This window comes from Perna viridis, chromosome 9 (assembly GCF_037379345.1).
Source record: "Perna viridis isolate PV_CMFRI_1.1 ecotype Kerala chromosome 9, ASM3737934v1, whole genome shotgun sequence".
Classification (NCBI taxonomy): domain Eukaryota; kingdom Metazoa; phylum Mollusca; class Bivalvia; order Mytilida; family Mytilidae; genus Perna; species Perna viridis.
In genome coordinates, this window is record NC_142453.1 from 38,579,197 (window position 1) to 38,598,861 (window position 19,665).

Consider the following 19,665-nt stretch of genomic DNA (forward strand, 5'->3'; position numbering starts at 1 on the left):
TATGGAGGATTATGGTGTTACCAACTTGTGCTTACGACAAATAATAGGTTGAGAATTTATTTCTTACTGACTGAAGAAAGTCCTCAATTGGACAGTTAAAGGAGAAATTGCTCAATATTAGTGCAACAGTGGCAGATATAGGGGGTGCATGGAGTTTGCACCCCTCTTTTTTTTATTGGAAAATTTGTTATTTTCATGTGTAAAATTGACAAAAAATAGTAAATAATGTTCTAGCACCCTCTCCCTTTTTCCGAGGAACCCTTTGAAATATTGACGCAAGGGTTCAAATATCTTAACAAAATATTGACACCCTAATGATAATTTGACCTCCCCCTATAAAATATTTCAACCAAGTGATATTTTGACTCCTCTGTTTATAGGGGTTACAAAATCACAGCATGGGGTTTTAAATTGCACAGCAGGGGAGTTAAAATATCATTAAAAAAATCATTCCAATATCCCCACGAAAAAAAAGTGTGAAAAACTTAAAATTCACTGAAATTTTTTAAGTCCAAGGGCCATAACTTCTGTAAAAATCACTCAACCGTTACCAAAGTTGTACTTAATCTGAAAGCCTTCATAATAAGGCCACATACCAAAAACAAACTCCCTGCATTTCTATGTCCCCTCCCCTCCCGTCACATCACAGGGGACAATAACAGAGAGGTTGAAATATTGCGGCAGGGGGTTAAAATATTGTAACAGTTAGGTTAAAATATTGCAGCACTGGGTAAATATATCATAATAGAAGGCTAATTTATCACACAAGGGGGTTTTAACTAAAATAACAGAGAGGTTAAAATATTGCAGCACAGTTTTTATAATATCACAGGAGGGGGTTAATTTATGGCAGGAAGGGGGTTCAAATATCATTATAGGGAGGTTAAAAAAAAAGACAAAAATTCATTACAGCAAGGGGTTAAAATAATGCAGCAGGGGGGGGTAATTTATCACACCAGGGGTTAAAATATTGGAGCAGGGGGGTTAATTTATCACAGCAGGGGTGTTAATTTAATGCAGCAGGGGATTAAAACATTACATCAGGGAGGTTAAGATATCATAAGCATAAGGCAGGTTATGTAAAAATAACCCCAGGGCCAGCATTTCATATGATATATTGACCACAGTGTTGATATCATTGACCCCAGGGTTATTTTAACTTAACCCCTGCTGTGATAAATTAACCCCCCTGTTATGATATTTTAAACCCCCTGTTGTGATATATTAACCCCTTTGTTTTATTCAACTTGCAGTTGGGGGATTAACATATCATACAAGGGGGGGTCAAAATTTAGCTATGACATTTTAACCCTGAAGTCGATATTTTGCTGGAGTCAAAATAAAGTATGACACCAATAAATCCCATTTTTCCTTTATTTCTTAAAAACAATATCAATATACATGTACTTTCACAGTCTGATGCATTTTAATTTCATGTGAAAACCTCTTTATTATCCCATTGACAATAATTAAATTCTTTTATTTACATCTACATGTGATGCCTAACCTTTTTATAATATGCATAATTCTTGAGCAGTTTAGGAAGAGTTGGGCTATAAGAATTGTAGACGGAAGAATAGGGAGGGTGATTCCTACATTTAAATTGCCCCCAAACTTAGTTTGGAGAAAGTATAATAAAATATCATATAGATATGAGACCACTATAATATATCAGAAATAAATATAACCTCTATTTTAATACATGTATTATGAATCAAGAAAGTATTGTGAAAACCCTAAAGTATATAAAAATCATGTTTCCAGTTGGTTAAGGCAAAGTCTAAATATGAATACTAGATCATTCCATCAATATGTGTGTGTGTTCAGGACAGTATTCATTACAAAACCTGTCATACCTTCTTCTGAACCAGATGTAGTAGGAAGTAAAATTAATTGACTTGGCTAGGGAAAAGACACTTATAAAGATATTTGAAAAAGACTGACTTATAAAGGTAAGTGTATTTTTACGTTTTAATATGAAAGTTGAATATCCCAAAATATCAACATAATATCAACAAGTTAGTTATAATGTTTGAATTATATAGTACAAGTTGATATTTTGAAATATTCAAATTTCTCTATGTTCCTCTGGAATAGTAGGCTGCCTGGCATTAGACAACTACCATGGCATATTTTACAGTATGAATTATTGAAAATTTTACACTGGAAACAACTGGTAAATCACTGCTAACTATATAATAATAGAGAATATTTTGAACCTATCTCTTACTTTTGTTTTATTCTTTCATTCACTTTGGATGATAACAATTGCCATTGGGAAGTTATAAACCATAAAACAAAGAAATAAGAAATAAATTCAAACGCACCAAAAAGAAACAAAATAAAGTAAACCCCAAAACAAAATGAAAACTAAAAAACATGTACTGTAAATAAAGAAAAAAAAAGTATGGAAAATAAACTTACAGTGTAATATGCTTCACTACTGGTAACAGTCATATCACTTTTACAGTAGTGACATTTATTTAAGTTTATTCAATGCATAGGGGGATCCAACGAAAGGGCCCAGTGGTCATGGGGTCCGAAAAATTTAGTTGTTTATATAGGAAATCAATGAGTCATGACAGAGCCGTGTTCCCTCTTAGGCCAATCAGGAAGTCCCCTCTTTTTAGAACCTCTTGATCTACCACAGCAATGTGTAAATGCTGATGAGCGCAGCATGGTAAAACCGTGGCCAGCCAAACTCTTACCTTGAGGCAAGTGTGGACACAATATTAGTTTCTGAACATAGGGACTTACAGTTCATTATGGACACAACTCATTTAGATACAATATTGCATGATATTTTGAAATTTAATTTAAGTACAAAGTACTTCTTCAGGTACATTCATTGATCACTTTGTATCTAATTACCTCAAAAATAATAAACGATAGAGTGAATTTGCTAAGCATACTATTTAAAACTCTTGAATTTAAGCAGGGATTCCAATAAAAAAAAATTAAAATTTGTACCAAAATGAAGAAACATTTTTTGAGGCATGGCCCCGTTTGGCCCTTTATAACCCAAAAATTGTAAAAGATATCTTAAAGCTAGCTGACTGAAGAATGCAGGCAGGGATTTTTCATGAGGAAAACAAATTTTCAAATCTAGACCAGAAATAAAAGTTTATTTTAAGGTGTGGCCCAACTTTGGCCTCAACAGACTGACCATGCTAAATCCTATTTAAAATCTGTTCATGATTCTAAAAACAGAATTTAATAAAAAAATAAAAAATAAAAAACAAAAAACAAAAAACAAAAAAACAAAAAACAAATTAAATATAGAATTGTCAAAACTGGTTGAAGAATAAATCTTCTACATCAATTTGTCCCCTGGGAGCATGGACCAGGTGCATCGGTAGAGTAAGCGTCCTCTGTTTTTCTAGAAACACCCGCCGAGTTGCTCATAAAAAGTAAAGTCTGGGGTAGACAAACGAGGAAAGGTAAACTATGACCCGTTGAATACATCAGTTTTCATGGTGCTGATGGATACACCATAATGATCCATGAGTTCATGATGACGACCATAAAACTTCTGTAGTGATGACTTCAATCTTGTAGCAACATAACCCTGTTCCAGAAGCCTATTTGTTCTAGCGCGATACAAAAAGTCTGCATAGTTTTGGCAAGCTCTGGCATAACGTATGAGTTGTGATATGAAAACTCCATACGCAAGAGCCGAAGGAATGTTGCCACAGATGAAAGGAAAGTTAACAATTCTGAATGAAAAGTCATCACGTTTGTCATAAAGTTTGGTCAATAGTTTTCCTTTACCATCGATTTCTAAGTGTAGGTCAAGATATGAGGCTGACTTATAAAAAAAAATATCAAAATTTCATGACATATGGTTCACTACAACCAAAGTTTTCAATGAAAATGAAAAAAATTAACAACAACGACAAAGCTGATAATATCATTACATAATACAAACATAATTTTTGTGGTTGTATAAAAATAGAAGTACCCACACTCTGCATTGAAGAATGCAAGTTTTACATATAAAATCTCATGATATTACTTTTTGTTGGGGTTTAATGTCCGAGCAGCAATATTTCAGCTACATTCAGACAATGAACATGAAATGGATGATAAAATGAACATGAAATAAAAAAAAAAAGGATGGGACACAAGGACAATAGGGTCGACAAACTTTGATTGCCACTGAAAAAAGGGGGGATGGGTAAGGTCGGGCAATTTAGCCTCCTGTGGCAGAGCGCAAAGGTTCCTACTCCTATCGAATACGACAGCAGGGTTCTTTAACGTGTGAGGAACGTGGCATCTTTCCCAACACGGTGCACCACTATAGTTTGCGGTCAGGTTTTCCGTATTATAGCCTGACAACCCCAGCATGTAACATGCCAGAGGTACCCCATTCCACCACCTGGGGCACACATCCCAGTTGCTCTGTGGGCAGAGCGCCTAGCCCCCGGATAGGTTTCTGAGCACTATTTAGTTGCCTTATACGACAAGCTTAGTGCTGCTGCAGGCCTATTCTTTTAACACTCGGACCTGCACGGGGCCATGATAACACTGCCTCAGGAACTCGTTTGTGTTTAGGAGACACGACAAACAATCATTTTTGATGACTCTGCACATACATGTATAGTTTTACCATCTGTGGTTTGGGGAACGAGAGGTATGATAATGGTATATGTTTATATTCTTTGTCAAAGCCCAGAAATGAAAAAGCACATGTACTTGCACCAGACGACACAAAAACTACTACAAAGGTACTACAATACAGTTAGGTCATTTCTGAAAAATTGGTCTCATTTTGTTGAAATAAAGCTGTTTTGAGGCAGTCCGCACAGAAATTTCTAGTGTTTTGTCATAAAAAAGTGCATATTTTTGAAATCCTTGGTGTGTGGAGGTTCAAGTCATTTATAAGTAATTTAGTGATTATTGTTATAAAATCCAGTAGCCATGGTAACATACTGAAAAAATATTACTGAGTTTTAGTACAAATCAGGAGTGCCCTTCCAAAACTAACAGCCAATTAATATGCTTTATAAAATATCAGGCTCTTAGACACTAACACAGGATGAAAGCATGCATGTAGTAATTGGAAAAAGGGTAAAAATAATAAGACCCTTTCCGATTCATTCTCTCACAATTTTAGTTCCAAAAGTTCGTGCGAAATAAGGTATTTTGAAAATCAGCCACCTGATGCTGAGGAGAGAACCTAATACAGCAGGGGACGGAAACGTTCCAGATACCGCTCTTCCTTTAAATTACACCTGTTTACCATTACATATATTACATCTGTCTATGTATAAATGCATTACTAATTACTACATTTAAACAATATATCCACCAAACTTTTAATTTTAAGTTTTACAAAATTTGACAGGGGGCAACTTGGCAAGCGAAACTGTGCGCCTTAACGTAACTGTATAGTGCACCCAAAAATTAATTAACAAACGGATGACAGAGATATGCTGTTTCCGGAAAATAATATATTGAAGAGAAATCGAATTCAACTAATGTATATAAAATATATACATGATTATAAGTGGAATATTTTATATTCCAGAAATTATGTGAATTGTCATTCCATGCAATTATTCCCTCCCAATTTGAGTGGGTCACATGCCCGGCACATCTTACATAGGATCCTCACCTGGTGTATTTAATATATGACATTAAGCAAAACTCCACACTATATACTAGTAAAATAAAAATAAATATGGTAAAATGCAACAAACCCACCAGCGTATTACCAAAATTCAGAAAAGTAACTAAATATTCTCAGATATCACCAAAAATAGTATAAAAATTCTTGATATTGTTACCAGCCCTATATCCGCTGTTTCATATTTCATCACGCTAATCCAAGAAAAGGCGTACCAGGCTTATGCCCCATAAAATTAGGGATTTTTGTTGCAAGAAATTTGCTTTTTCAGTAATCTCTTTCCCAAATTGTCTTGCAACTCTTCATACTAACCCCACCCTCCAACCTGAAATCCCGAATCCGCCCTTGAGTTTTAGCGAACCCGGAGTCGATTCCAATTTCAAAGTAGAAACCAGACATTTACTCTCAGTATACTAATAGTATGCAAGTCCACTTGTATTCAAGCTGCAAGAGAACATAATTATGTGTCCTTGAATATACATGTGCATCGTCAAATAGTCCAGAAATATTCTCTGATCTTGCTACCCCTGTATTCTTTTTTATTTTAAGTATATTTACCCCACTATAAGAGTCGAATACAGGGATAGTGAACTGGGGGATGGAGGAGTCCAGGCTATTAACTGTTCATTTTTTAGTAAATTTTGCATGTAATTAGCAAATTTTCACATAAGGGCGGAACCCTCTGGATCTGCAGGTATATAACACAGACTAATTATGCCGCACAAACTTCATCTACCAATTTAATTCTTGAATCTTTCCCAAACCGATAACTCAAAAAAAGTAAGCATATGTGAGTCCCCTGGTTTTTATGGTCAAATGACTAGTTGCTAATTATTCATGAAATTAAAACGATGGTCCCAGTACAAAAAATGTGTACATACAGACACTTGCAACAATGCTACGGGTTAATTTTAACTTTGCGACTCAGTCAATAAATAAATCTTTGTTGATTTTAGGGTGTAATTATCATATGGACAGTTGATTTGAGACCTTTTCTCCCTCTCTCTCGAAATGAGAGATTTCATGTTTATTTGTATCATGCACATGTACATGCACATGTAAAGGGAAAATATGTAGAACATGTTTGTAAATTTTCTTCGGATTGTAACAAGACATTTTTAATTCATCACGTAATTTAATGCATAACAGCTGAAGGGATCTTTCAATGATTTTTTTTTTAACTTTGAACTACGTAAAAGTTAACTGACAAGATAAATATCGGGTTTATCTGTTTACACATATTGTTGAAGGGTAAAATAAGCTGATCGGGATACACTCAACAGGTTGTGTATACTGAAGTTTCTGGCGAATGGAAGTAATGCATATTGAGTTATGGTCAAGAGGTGTTCCATAACTCAGAATCAGCAGGATCCGCCACTGTATTCCTTAAAAGATGGCCAAATATATTTGAATGTTCACTGCAGATAGAGGACATCTATATGTGTAGGGTGACGCTATTCTACACAAATATTTGCATACATGTATCAGATTACGATACTTGCGCATCAAACAAAAATGACGATTAAATCAGACTTGTGAATTGGCCATGCACTTTGTAAGTCGAAGGTTCCACACGGTTTTCATGTTACATCAGCTACTAATTAACTCTAAATGTTTTCAATGTGTAATATAAGTGTAAGTGATGTCATGATGGTTGATATAAGGAACAATGAATTATAGAATGTTACCTGTGTAACAAATTCTGATATTTCAGGTGACTTTGAAATAAAGCCTGTAATTTTACTCTCAGACTTTCTCCTGCCAAAACACTGTAGAATTTGAAATTTATTTGAAAATTGCTACATTGTATAAAATGTGTAGAAAATCTGTATAAGAAAAAGGATAATCAATTGGTCATTAAATTTTGAACTTAAATTTACTGATCTACTGTATAGTCTTAATTATGTAAATTACAAATAAACCTTTAGTTACACAGTGTAAAATTGACTTCTATCGAGTATTTTAAAGTATTCTAGATGCTTTGATATAGATATGTTCAGGCGATACATAAAACACAGCACTCTATCAATTTGAGAAAATTTCTCAAATTTGATAAATATGAATAAATAAAATAGAAAAAATATATTTATTCTACTCTACCACCCGTAAATTTGATGGTACTCTGACAAATTAGTAATTTTTATTTTGAACTGATCCTGTGAAATGGTTTTTTTTCCCAATGTCACAATTAGGTTTTACATATGGATCTATTGTTAGACACCCCGAATGCAGACCGACTTGAAGTGGACGGTGAAAGTATACATCAAAATCACCTGAAATGTAAATACACTGCGATGTATGCATCTTTACAAGACTTTACGATTTTCACCCACCCAATTCATACATAAGTTACCCCCCTTTTCCATAGGTAATAAGTATATGTAAAAATAAAAGTTGGTCCAAATACACTGTAGGTTCAGCCAAAAACAATTACACAAAAAAGATTTGATCGATCAAAACAGAGAATACACATGCAGCTGTCATGACCCAGTTCACCATTAGTGGCTCTCTACAAACATGCAGGTGTTTCTACATGCACATGCACAATGTATAATACGATGTAAACCTATATGAATTTAAAACAAATCTTATAAATATGAACGATGTCTCCATTATGCAACCGATCACACAGTTGTCAAGTCATTGACCAGTATACCATTGACAGCTCATTAAATAACATTGTTTCATATTACATGGTCACAGTTCACACTAAATTATTAGGTAACCAGCAACTCATTATTTTTTCCCCGTTAATGAACAGGGTACCTGAGTGAGACACTAGTACTTTGGTTAAAGTCTTCGATCTGAACAAGTCTGACCTTTCTGAACAAAAAATTATCAAGACTTATTCAAGCAGTCGTTCAGTAGCTGTTAAGATTGTCATTTAACCATTTAAGTCTTGTTCAGTCTTTCATATCCAGTCAAGACCGGTTCAGTCATGTTCAGACTATTTCAGACTAGTGCCGAAAATGTTGTTAGGAAGGTGTTAGGCTGTGAGGAAATGGTTTAAGTCACTACTGGATCAAATTACTATGTTATATTTAAAAAAGATTTCAATTTTTTTTTTCAGAAAAGAGTTACATTGTATCTCCCTTAAGTTAGCAGTAAACTTTCATTCAGGATTGGATCACTAGAAAATTTATAGATACCACATGGCATAGCAGTACAGATAGACTACTACTATGTTTCTAAAGACATGTGGTGACTTAGAAACTACTCCAAACGACTGCTTATTGATGATAGACAGATATTTCAATTTTAATCTGCATTTGGCAAACTTTTTAAAACTGGTGTCTGTCAAAAATCTACCAATCAAGCCAGACATGTTTAAGTCTGATGAATTAAATGGACTGCAATTCATAGCTGATTGGGTGAAAACCAATGAAGATTGCATAGGGACAAACTTCCACCACGTATACATTGATGAGAGGGAAACTTTACGATTGAAGAATGAACTGGATTCAATTCAAACAAATACTGATCCAGTATGTGAAAGATTTTAAAGTTGAATTGAAATTTCATGCGTACATCACATTGATCGCTTATCATGTTCTAGTCACATGTGGGAAACATGAACAACTTACTGTGGTATCAGAGTATCTCAATGAAATCTGTGATGATCTGGAACATAAAGAACTTAACACTTGCTTAGAAACTTGTCTTCCAGCATTAAATCCACAACAGAAAGTAGAATGGATAGATGATCACTTTAGCATGCAACTGCCTAAAGTTAATGCAATGCTGAAATTAACAATATGTAGAAAACTTATTTTTAAAAATGATATAGACATTTTCTCTGATATTTTTATAAATAATTACAAAAAAATGTTAGAACCAATTTTTCTTCAACCAGATCTTGTTAATTCATCATACAGACCAGATGCATGTCTTGTTTCAATCAGTATAACAATTCTGTCCGATAGAAATAATTTATACCGTATGAAATCTTCTCTTTTAAAGTGGACAAAAAACTTTATAACTAAATCTCCAATTAAGTATGCAAATTGTTTCATCACTTTCTTATTAAACATGTATGAACTAAAGACAAAACCTGAACTGGAAATGATATACAAAGAAATCATTCATACATCTATTCTGGAATTAAGACTCAATGAAGACCTGGGCTTTTACGAGATAGACAATGATGAAGATGACTTTATGATTAATTGTAAAAGGTTCCAAATTCACAAAAAAATAAAAGACATGTATACAAACTTCTCAATGAAAACTTTACTTAGTTGTCTGGAAGAACTGAAAAAAGTTTCTTCCATTATTGACATAAAACCTATGGTGGAAGAAATAACTCAGCTGATATTGGTAAGTGTGAACAGAAAGAAAGTAGATCTAGCAAAGTTGGTACATGTACTTGAAATTAACAAAGCCGACTATGGAGACATTACCAAAACTCTGACACTCTCAATTGCACCAGTTCTAGACATAGAAAAAAACACAAGCCATGACAGTATCATCTATAAGTGTTCTTGTATTGTTAGACATCACAATAAACTTGACTGTTCTATATGTCAAATCATAAAAGCATTGCTACTCCTAATAGCAATGAAACCAAAGAAAAAAATGGAAAAGTTGATTCTCATCACGATCACGATCACGATATTGATACTAATGACACAAAGATTAGGCCAAACATCAAGCCAGTTAAAGAAGTATCTGGCACTGAAATATCAAAATGAAGATGTTATACTGTATCTACTGTGGTGTTCTGGGGATGTGGAGCTAAACCCTGGACCAACACTGAAGATGTTAAAGAAAGTTCCTGACTCACAGAAAGAGAGAAGCTGGATGTATGATACCTGTTCAGTTGTTCTCAGGGTTATAAATGGGTGGGATATAGAATCCAAAACTGACGGACTTTGGAAAAGGGCACCAAACAACTGGCCTGAAGGCCAACCATTTTATGATCCCAGGAACAAGCCAAAGGGGGGTAATTTAATGGTAAATCTGATGAAGTTTTACTGAATAATTTGATTAGTTTGTGTAAAGAAACTGGAAAAAGAATACCTCAAGACCAGCAAAATGAAATTAAACATTGGAAAAGCTGTAAAAAAGACATGTTTACACTCTATATCTCAAGAACAGAATCAAAAATAATATTAAAGGCAATGGAAGAACTGTCACAATACAAAGATAACATCGATCTCAAGAAACATTTACAGAAGAAAGAGATAAACTGCAATCTATCAACACATGATGTATCAAAAAAACATTACCCAGATATAGAAAGAGATATAGCTACAACTTTGTGTAGATTAATTAATGACTGTCCAATTACAAAAAAGAGTGATAAAATCTGGAAAACTCCCCCAACAGACTGGAATTCTAATCATAAATATTACAGTCCATGTAATGCTGGAAAACGGAGAGAGGAAGGTCAGGATAAACAACTAGTGACAAATTCGATCACTTACTGTGAGATTATACAAAGGGATTTTCCACCAGAGCTGAAACCCATAATCAACGCTTGGAAAACAGGAAACAAAGAGGAAATTTGCATGCAGTATACAATCTGGGCCAATGTTTGTATTATAGATCACTCCCTTAAATACTTAGAGGTTGAAGGATATCTAGACACACCACAAGTACAACAGTGCCTAGACAAGTTAGGTATTACAAGGATCACTACAACAACTGACAAGAGAGATTTAGGAAAGGTTCCATCAAAGCAATCATTATCAGAACAGCCAAGAACATCAACTATTAACCAGGTCTCTTCTACAAGGAGCTATAGCAAGAAATATCTCCAGGACAAAGATGTAAGTACTCCACAAAAACCAGGAACCAGCTCTTTGCCTGGTAGTACTGAGGGGTCAAACTTTATAAGTACAGATCAGGATGATGAGTCAACAATTCTTCAAAAACCTACAAGAAAACCAGTGGTAAGTAGTTGTCTGCATCAAAACCTTCCAATTATCAATACATAACTTTTACAATGAAACCTGTCTAAACCCTGAATTAAGTGCCTTGAATAAATATGTATGCATTTAGAACCTTCATAGTAGTATTCATTAACTTTGGTTTGTGAGACAAAAGACATATGATACTTGATAGAAATCTACTTAGTAGTAGCTTAGTATTTAGAAAGTTATTCTAACTGCAGCTGATTTAAAATAAAACACCAATTAAAATAAGGAAGACAAGAATAACTCAAACCAAAGAAAAAACATAATAATGAATACATAATGATTTAAATAGTACTCAGGATACAAAACACTGAACACAGTTTAACAAAAAATACAGAAGCACATAATCATGTAATTCCAGAGTAATGTTAACTCTTTCAGAAAAGGAAGAGAATACCCACAACAAATCACGAGCCAGCCAAGAAAGCTGCAAAACATCAAATTCAGGTTAGTTATTTCAAAGGAACATTGCTTTCTACATCCAATGTTAGTACTCTTCTTTCTTAGCTCTTATGTCCATGTATTTTGAATGGTTATTAAAAACCTACACTCATAGTTTAACAACACTGAAAACTATCTAAATAATATTAATTAGAATATGAAATATCAAATTCATTCTAATAGTACAATTAAATGTACCTTAATAAAGAATACCTTTGGTAAGAACGGTTTCTATATGACCTAAAAAAAATTGTGGTTGTACAATAGTGTGGCACTGTCATCATTGTCGTTCCTTAGGTACTTGGTTTTCATGCAATAATTTGACTCTTTAACAAGGTATCAAACTACAAAAGGAAGGTAAGACTTGATTTTGTTGGTTAAGGTCCCAATCCTTTTAGAATTAGAGGCCAATTTTGGACTAAAACAAACATTTCATGAATTTTAAGTACTATACACATATTGCCTGCAGTAGAGGGTGATACACAGAAGTAACACAGTAGGTACATACGTCATCCAAGATGTAGTCAAGGATGATATATTTTCTGAGTGTGTTATTCCATGTATCACCCTATGGTGCAGGCAGTATGTTTTGTATTACACTAAATATCCTTTTTAACACATTACATTTTTTAAGAAACTTCAGTGTAATTGTTGCAATACTTCAGTGTGTACACTTTGAGTGTAAAACTGGAATGAAATTTACAAGAATTTCAACATTTAAATAAACAATAGTAAAATAACAAAATACACACTAATAAGAACAATAATCACCTGGTTGAATTTTGACTTTCAAGGGCAATAAATTAAACAAGAAGTTGTCCAACAATTTTGACTCAAGAAAACTTTGATAGGACTTATCATAAGGATCATTTCAGTAAATGAAAGTCTAAATCTCTCATAGTTTTCAAGACATTGGCTGAAAATGGTAAAAAAAACAATTTTCCTGTCGAGAGCAATAACTCTTATAAGAAGGTGTCTGACAAATTTCATGCCTGAAGACTTTTGTAGTCAATAAGGATCATTGCAGCAATTGAAAGAATTTGGATAAAGCTAACAGTTTTGGAGATACATGCGAAAATCTACTGTCTGACCCCCATGTTCTATTTTTAGAAACAGTGTCCATGTTTTTCGATGGATCAAAAAAACCCACTTCATATCTATGCAGAATACCCCAAAAAAGACTCATACCGAGTTTTGTTTCAATTGGTAAAATAGTGTCAGAGGAGAAGATTTTTTAAAGAAATAACATTAAAAATAGCAAAAAACTTTGAAAAAGGGCATAACTCCAATATGGCTTAATAGATTAAAATGAAAATTTGACCACAGATAGATCTCATCATGCTAAACACTTTCACCCCTTGCAGAATGGGTTAAACCTAACCATTTTGGAGATATATGTGAAAAACTATTGTCTGACCCCTATGTTCTATTTTTAGTAATGGCGGCCATGCTTTTAGACAGATAAAAAATCCCCACCTCAGTTCTATGTAGGATACCCCAAGGAACATTCATACCAAGTTTGATTCCAATTGGTCAAGTACTGTCAGAAGAGAAGATTTTTGAAAGAAATAACATAAAAAATAGCAAAAAACGTTGAAAAAGGGCAATAACTCCAACATGGCTTAATAAATCATAATTGAAATTTGACCTCAGATAGAACTCATCACGCTGAACACTTTTACCACAGTCAGAATTTGGCTAAACCTAACTGTTTTGGAGATATATGCGAAAAATTACTGTCTGACCCCTATGTTCTATTTTTAGTAATGGCAGCCATGTTTTTATTTCTACGCATCAAAAATCCCCACATCAGTTCTATGCAGGATGTCCCAAGGAACATTCAAACCAAGTTTGGTTCCAATTGGTCGAGTGGTTTCAGAGGAGAAGAGTTTTGAAAAATTGATAACGAAGACGGACATCAAGTGATGGCAATAGCTCACAAGTCATTCCACTATTCAGCCATCTAAGATGAAAATGAAAAGGATGTACATACGGACAAGGAAAGGCATTTCCTGTCAAGAGGGAGATATATCGTGATGATAAATCATTACTACCCATCATTTTTATGGAATGGAGCTAAAAAAAATAAAAATAGACCAAAATAACATGTAGTGCTTATCCAATAGAAATTTGTGATTTTTGTGTGAAGTATAATATATATATATAACTCAAGTAAAAGCTTAGGGATGTCTAAGACACAGTTTCAAAATATTTTATACCTCTATGGTCAGACTGGGATTAATTTTTGGGGTTGAGAATTAAATATTTTAGAAATTAAGGGCAAAAAAAAAGGGCCAGAAACATGCATTTTCCCAATGTCCAGACAATAACTTGACTAGAAGTAAATGGATCTCATTAAATTTGAATTACAAGGTGCAAAACCACCCAAGGAAGACTGGAATTAATTTTTGGTGGTTAACACTTAAGAAATGACTGGAATTGATATTTAGGGTTGTGACTGGAGCCAAGTAAGTATAAGGGCCATAAAGGAGCCAAAAACAAGTTTTTTTTTCTGATTCTGGATGATAACTTAAGTAAAAATGAGAATGGATCATTTTGAAATTGTACCACAAAATGCCATACCCCAAAGGAAGGTTAGGATAGATTTTGGAGCTTTTGACTGAAAACATTTAGATATAAGTGACCACTTGGAATCTGCTCAAATTCTTATTCTGTAACAGGTGTCTGAAGGTTATCAAAATTCAAAGCTGCATGGTGTGTCCATACTTGCCACAACTGTTAAGGGTTCAACCTCTGTGGTCATATTAAGCTGCACCCTACAAAGTATTTTATTTTCACATTCTATTATTTTGTAATGGTGAAAACTTCTCATTCTCATTCTCATTCATTCATTGCCAAATATTGTCATTCAATACATTCAAATATATGAACTTATTCTCTCAAAGAGCAAAAGCACTGCTAATGAAAAAAATTCATATTTAAATACACTTTTCAAAAGTCAAAAAATTTTCAAAATACTGAAAATAATTATTGAAAAGTATTTGGTAGCTCTTTTTTTTATATACCAAACTTTTTTTCAGGAACTTGATAATGATGAACCTGTTAAAAGCAACAGCAGCAAAAACATAAATCCAGTTTTGCACACAGATCCATCTAAACATGCTAAAGGTAAAAGTATCCTCCAAAATGATGAGCAGTCCAAATATTCCAAACCAGAGGATAGTTCCAGAGAAAGTGCAATACCAGACATCAGTGTGTTTGACTTTGAAGCTGACATTGATGCAGTTGATAACACAGATGGAAGTTACAACATAGAAAATGATGAAGATTTCAAAAAATATTTTGAAACTGACGATTTTTCTAAGCTACTTAATAGTGCCCTATATGCTGATAAGACAGGTACCAGGTATTCACATCTACAAAAATATTTTGTTCACAGTGAACACGTAAACAGTTAACATGTTTAACACATAGTTAAGAGACTTATTATTTACCATTTGTTACTTTTCTTTTTGTTTTCTGTTACATATTTAAATATTTATCTTTATTTCTAATGCATTGAATGACCATTTATTACTATATGTTAATAAATATATAATTTCATATTGACCCTGTTATAGGTTTGAGGTCTGTCATATTAGTCGAGGCGGTCGTATTGGTCCGATGCATCGCCGAGGGCCAATACAGCTGTCGAGGCCAATATGATTGACAATTTTTATTAACCAATTCAACTTGATGATTTGTAGAACGGTTGTTTTCGTGTTTTATAAAGAACACGTAGGTTTATTTGCATTAATCTGTCTTAAATATTCTTTTTGTATAAAATGGAAGATTTTTCTGTGTTTCAGCAACTTTTAGATCTGATGATCAAAGTTCATGAAATCCAATTCTAACTCACAATGGTGGTGTCAAACAACCGGAATTTATGGTGCCGTATTGGCCCAGGTTTGATCCATATTGGCCCTCTTTTTTCATATTGACCCCATATAGATACCCAGTTTGAATTCATGTCAAGTGGTCAGTTTTTGACATATTTTAATGAATTTTTGGGTAGTTGGTTTAGAATGTTTTGTATAATTTCTGATTTTCTATAAAAAGCATTACATGATAAGATGTTTTGACTAAGAAACATTAGGGTCATCATGGATAGGAAAGAGTAATCATATCTAGGGAACTGAAATTCTAGTGGAAGTCCCCCCATTTTAGAGCATATCCCATTTGTGCCATTTGCAATGTTGAAAGCAAGCCAAAATTAGTGGCATAGAATATTTGACAATTAGAAACTTTGAAGACTTCAGTCCTTGAACTTTTATTATCAATTACTTGTATCATTGATAAGTAAAATTGGTGATTTGATTATCTTTTTCCACACAGAAGTTAAATCTTTTAAAATATGTTCTTGGCAGGAGTGATTATTTATTGGTTATTCAAGACAAATGATAACCAATTGATTATACTATTTATTACATAGTTTTTTCCATGATTTATAGCTATTTTCAACATAAATTCAAAATTTTGTGATGTGTGGAAATGTAGATTGATATTCCTGTTACGAAGTTTCGGCAGGAGAAAGTCTGAAAGTGAAATTACTTAATTTATTCCACAGTGTTAATAATTGAAATTGTTTACACAAAAAAATAAATCTGATTTTTTCTCTTTGGATTATTGTAACATATCGGACCTACACAGGGATTATATAATAATTATAATAATAATAATAGTAATATAAAGTCCCTGGCCTACATCAAGATAAATCAACTTATGGTTTTTTATTCATATAAAAATATTTGTGTTGCTTCTTTAACTATAAATGTGTTTCATAATATATAGATTTGTATTGGGCAGCATGTTATGTCTATTTTTTCACATCATATAAAATATTATAAATAAATTCTATTTAAAATACTGTGTTTGCAGTCTATTGTCAAATTACTACTTACAGTTTCTTTATCTTTTGTTACCAGACCTTCATAGATTAGTTGAATTTTGTTTTCTACAGCACTTCTCATACATTCAAAAACTGTAATACTTCAGGTACTTTGTTAGGGAAGTTTTATAACTCACCATAATCAGGTCAAAGGTCATAAAGTTTAACACTTACCTTGGAGTGACCTCTTGTAAACACCTTGTATTATTGCAGCCATTCTGAAGAGGGCAAAGGTCACATACCAGTCCCAGTTATCAATTGGGGGAATCCCCATCTTCTGGCAATATTCAGCAACCACTTCTTCTACTCTGGGAATCCCAAATGCCTCTAGATCGAGACCTACTACAGCTGTAAAATGAAAGAAGACACATTGTAAACATCCTTTTTTATGCTACTTGGGTTTACAAGGGCAACTCTTTCTCTGTACCTGTGTATAATGATGTTTTGGGGCCAGCTGCAGCCTGCCCTGTGGTATGTTTTCATCATCATTCACTGAGGACCAGTGGGTAGCCTTGGGCTGATATTTTTATCCCGATCGGGTTTTTGTCATTTTGACATATACACCATACCTATTCTTGTTATATACTATCCATTATAAAAAAGTATTCAAAAAGTTGTCTTGAAAATATACAGAACCAAACTAATATAGAAACTGATTAAAATTCAGTGAGACAACCAAAATGTAAACGCTTGCTAAAATAGGTTTGGAAGATCTTCTTAGGGAGGTAGACCTAGGATAAGGGACATAACTGTTGAAATCAGTGATATGTTTGTATCATGTTCAACTACATGAAAGCCTTTCAAGCTTTCCTTTGAAACAGAATGGAATCAGTTCAAGTTACTTTGATGCTTACATGAGATTGTTGTAAAATGGTGAATAAACATTCCAATGATTTGTAAGAGTTGTGTCCCTTACCCTAGGTCTACCTCCTTAAGTGGATCTAAAAAGTATGCAGGGTGTCCAAAATCAGCATAAATAAGACAACAAATAATTGTAGTCTTGTTTCCTGCTATTAGCCAAGAAAAATAGGGTAGGTATGTAGGAAATTATTTTTTTTTCAAAATCATTTTACATTAAGTTAAAGGAGGAATAATCTAGAGTTTTATAGTGCTTGAACCAAAACTGCCATAAAATGTTTAGGGTAGACACAAAATAATAGGGTAGGTACAGTAGCAGGAAACACACATATTTTTTTTGGATAAAAAAAATATAAAGGATACAATAATAATTTATTTGGTCAACTAGGTTGTTTCCTTAATAATATTGTAGTCATTATCATTGAGATGCAATTTCTTCTAAAATCTGTTACTGCAACAAAAATGACATCCACTTGGGAATGATAAAGATATTTGTGAAAATTACACTTGACATTTATTTTGTCAACAAAAACATCAAATTTTAAACCAATTGAATAGATACTTTTAGTTATTGAATGGCACGATTTCGCAACAAGAGGCTCCCATGAGCCTGAATCGCTCACCTGATTAAATTTTGTCTTTCAAGGGCAATAGATTTAATAAGGAGTTGTCCAACAATTTTTACTCAAGAAGACTTTGGTAGGACTATCATAAGGATCATTTCAGCGATAGAAAGTTTCTTTCTATCTATTACAGTTTTCAAGATATTGGTTGAAAACTGTAAAAAAAAAACCCAAAAAAAAACAGTCGTTTTTCATCTTTCAAGGGCAATAACTCTTACAAGGAGTCATCTGACAACTTTGACCCCTGGAGACTTTTGTAGGCATTATAGTAAGGATCATTTCAGCAACTGAAAGAATTTGGTTAAACCTAATGGTTCTGGATATATATGCAAAATACTAGTCTGACCCATATGTTCTATTTTTAGTAACAGTGGCCATGTTTTTATACGGATCAAAAATCCCCACACCAAATCTATAAAGGTTACACCAAGGAACATTCTAAACAAATTAGGTTCCAATTGGTCAAATAGTGTCAGAGGAGAAGAGTTTTGAAAAATTGTTAACAACTACGACAACAACAACAGATGACGAAGGACACCAAGTGATGACAATAGCTCACTTGGCCTTAGGCCAGGTGAGCTAATAAAAATGGCTGCCACATAGAAACAAAAACAAAAACTATTTCAGAAAATAAAACTTGACCTATATTTTATCATCCAAATCATCGTATTAAAATTTGACTGATATATATTAGTTAAGTAGTTTTCGTATTATTGAATGGACAAGATTTGGAAGTTGCCCACCTGGCAGTCATATATCTCTGAACTAATAACCAATTTTAAAAACTTACAAGGGATGGCAGGTAGTTCTGGTGGAGTGTAGTAACCAAGACAACAAGTGACTAGATCAGTAATTGGATCTCCTATAGTGGAGAGTTCCCAGTCCAACACACCTATAGCCTCTGGCCTGGTTAGATGGTAAATCATATTGTCAATTCTGAAACAAAAAAGTTGTCATTTCTATAGTTAAATTATAGTCCCAAAAATGAGTCAACCTTTTCCGCCAATAGCTTTCTATGCAAGATACCGGTATTACAATTTTGAGAAGAAATATTATGAAGCATTCTAACCATCAATTTTTATGATTTCTTTACCAAAAGAAAGGAAAATTTTAAAAAATTATTTGTTTACCTGGATTATAATTTTTCATCGGCAGTTTTGAAATTTCAATGTTTTAAATCATGAGGAGAAAATTTTTAAAAAGTTCAATCAAAAATCAAAATCAAACAAGCAACCAAATCTTTGTTTTTTATTAATAAACTTAGATAAAAATCAGTGTGTAATAGGGCATGTAAGTCTCATTCTAGTT

At 33.4% G+C, this 19,665-nt stretch overlaps 1 protein-coding gene and 1 pseudogene across 4 annotated transcripts in view; one reads left to right on the plus strand and one right to left on the minus strand.

Moving 5' to 3' along the window:
* LOC148608399 (acyl-CoA dehydrogenase family member 10-like) overlaps positions 1-19,665 on the minus strand; it is a 59,282-nt gene that overhangs the window by 26,731 nt on the left and 12,886 nt on the right. For all 3 annotated transcript variants that reach the window (XM_088546367.1, XM_088546366.1, XM_088546364.1), the window contains exons 11-12: positions 19,148-19,293; positions 17,051-17,224 (exon numbers count right to left, since the gene is read on the minus strand). In XM_088546367.1, the coding sequence (XP_088402493.1) occupies positions 17,051-17,224; positions 19,148-19,293 (320 nt within the window). The remainder of the gene's footprint in view (positions 1-17,050; positions 17,225-19,147; positions 19,294-19,665) is intronic.
* Positions 1,828-16,852, plus strand: LOC148608400 (uncharacterized; annotated as a pseudogene). The gene is made up of 4 exons (XR_015915391.1): positions 1,828-1,952; positions 8,700-11,523; positions 11,929-11,994; positions 15,030-16,852. The product of XR_015915391.1 is annotated as an uncharacterized LOC148608400 (transcript).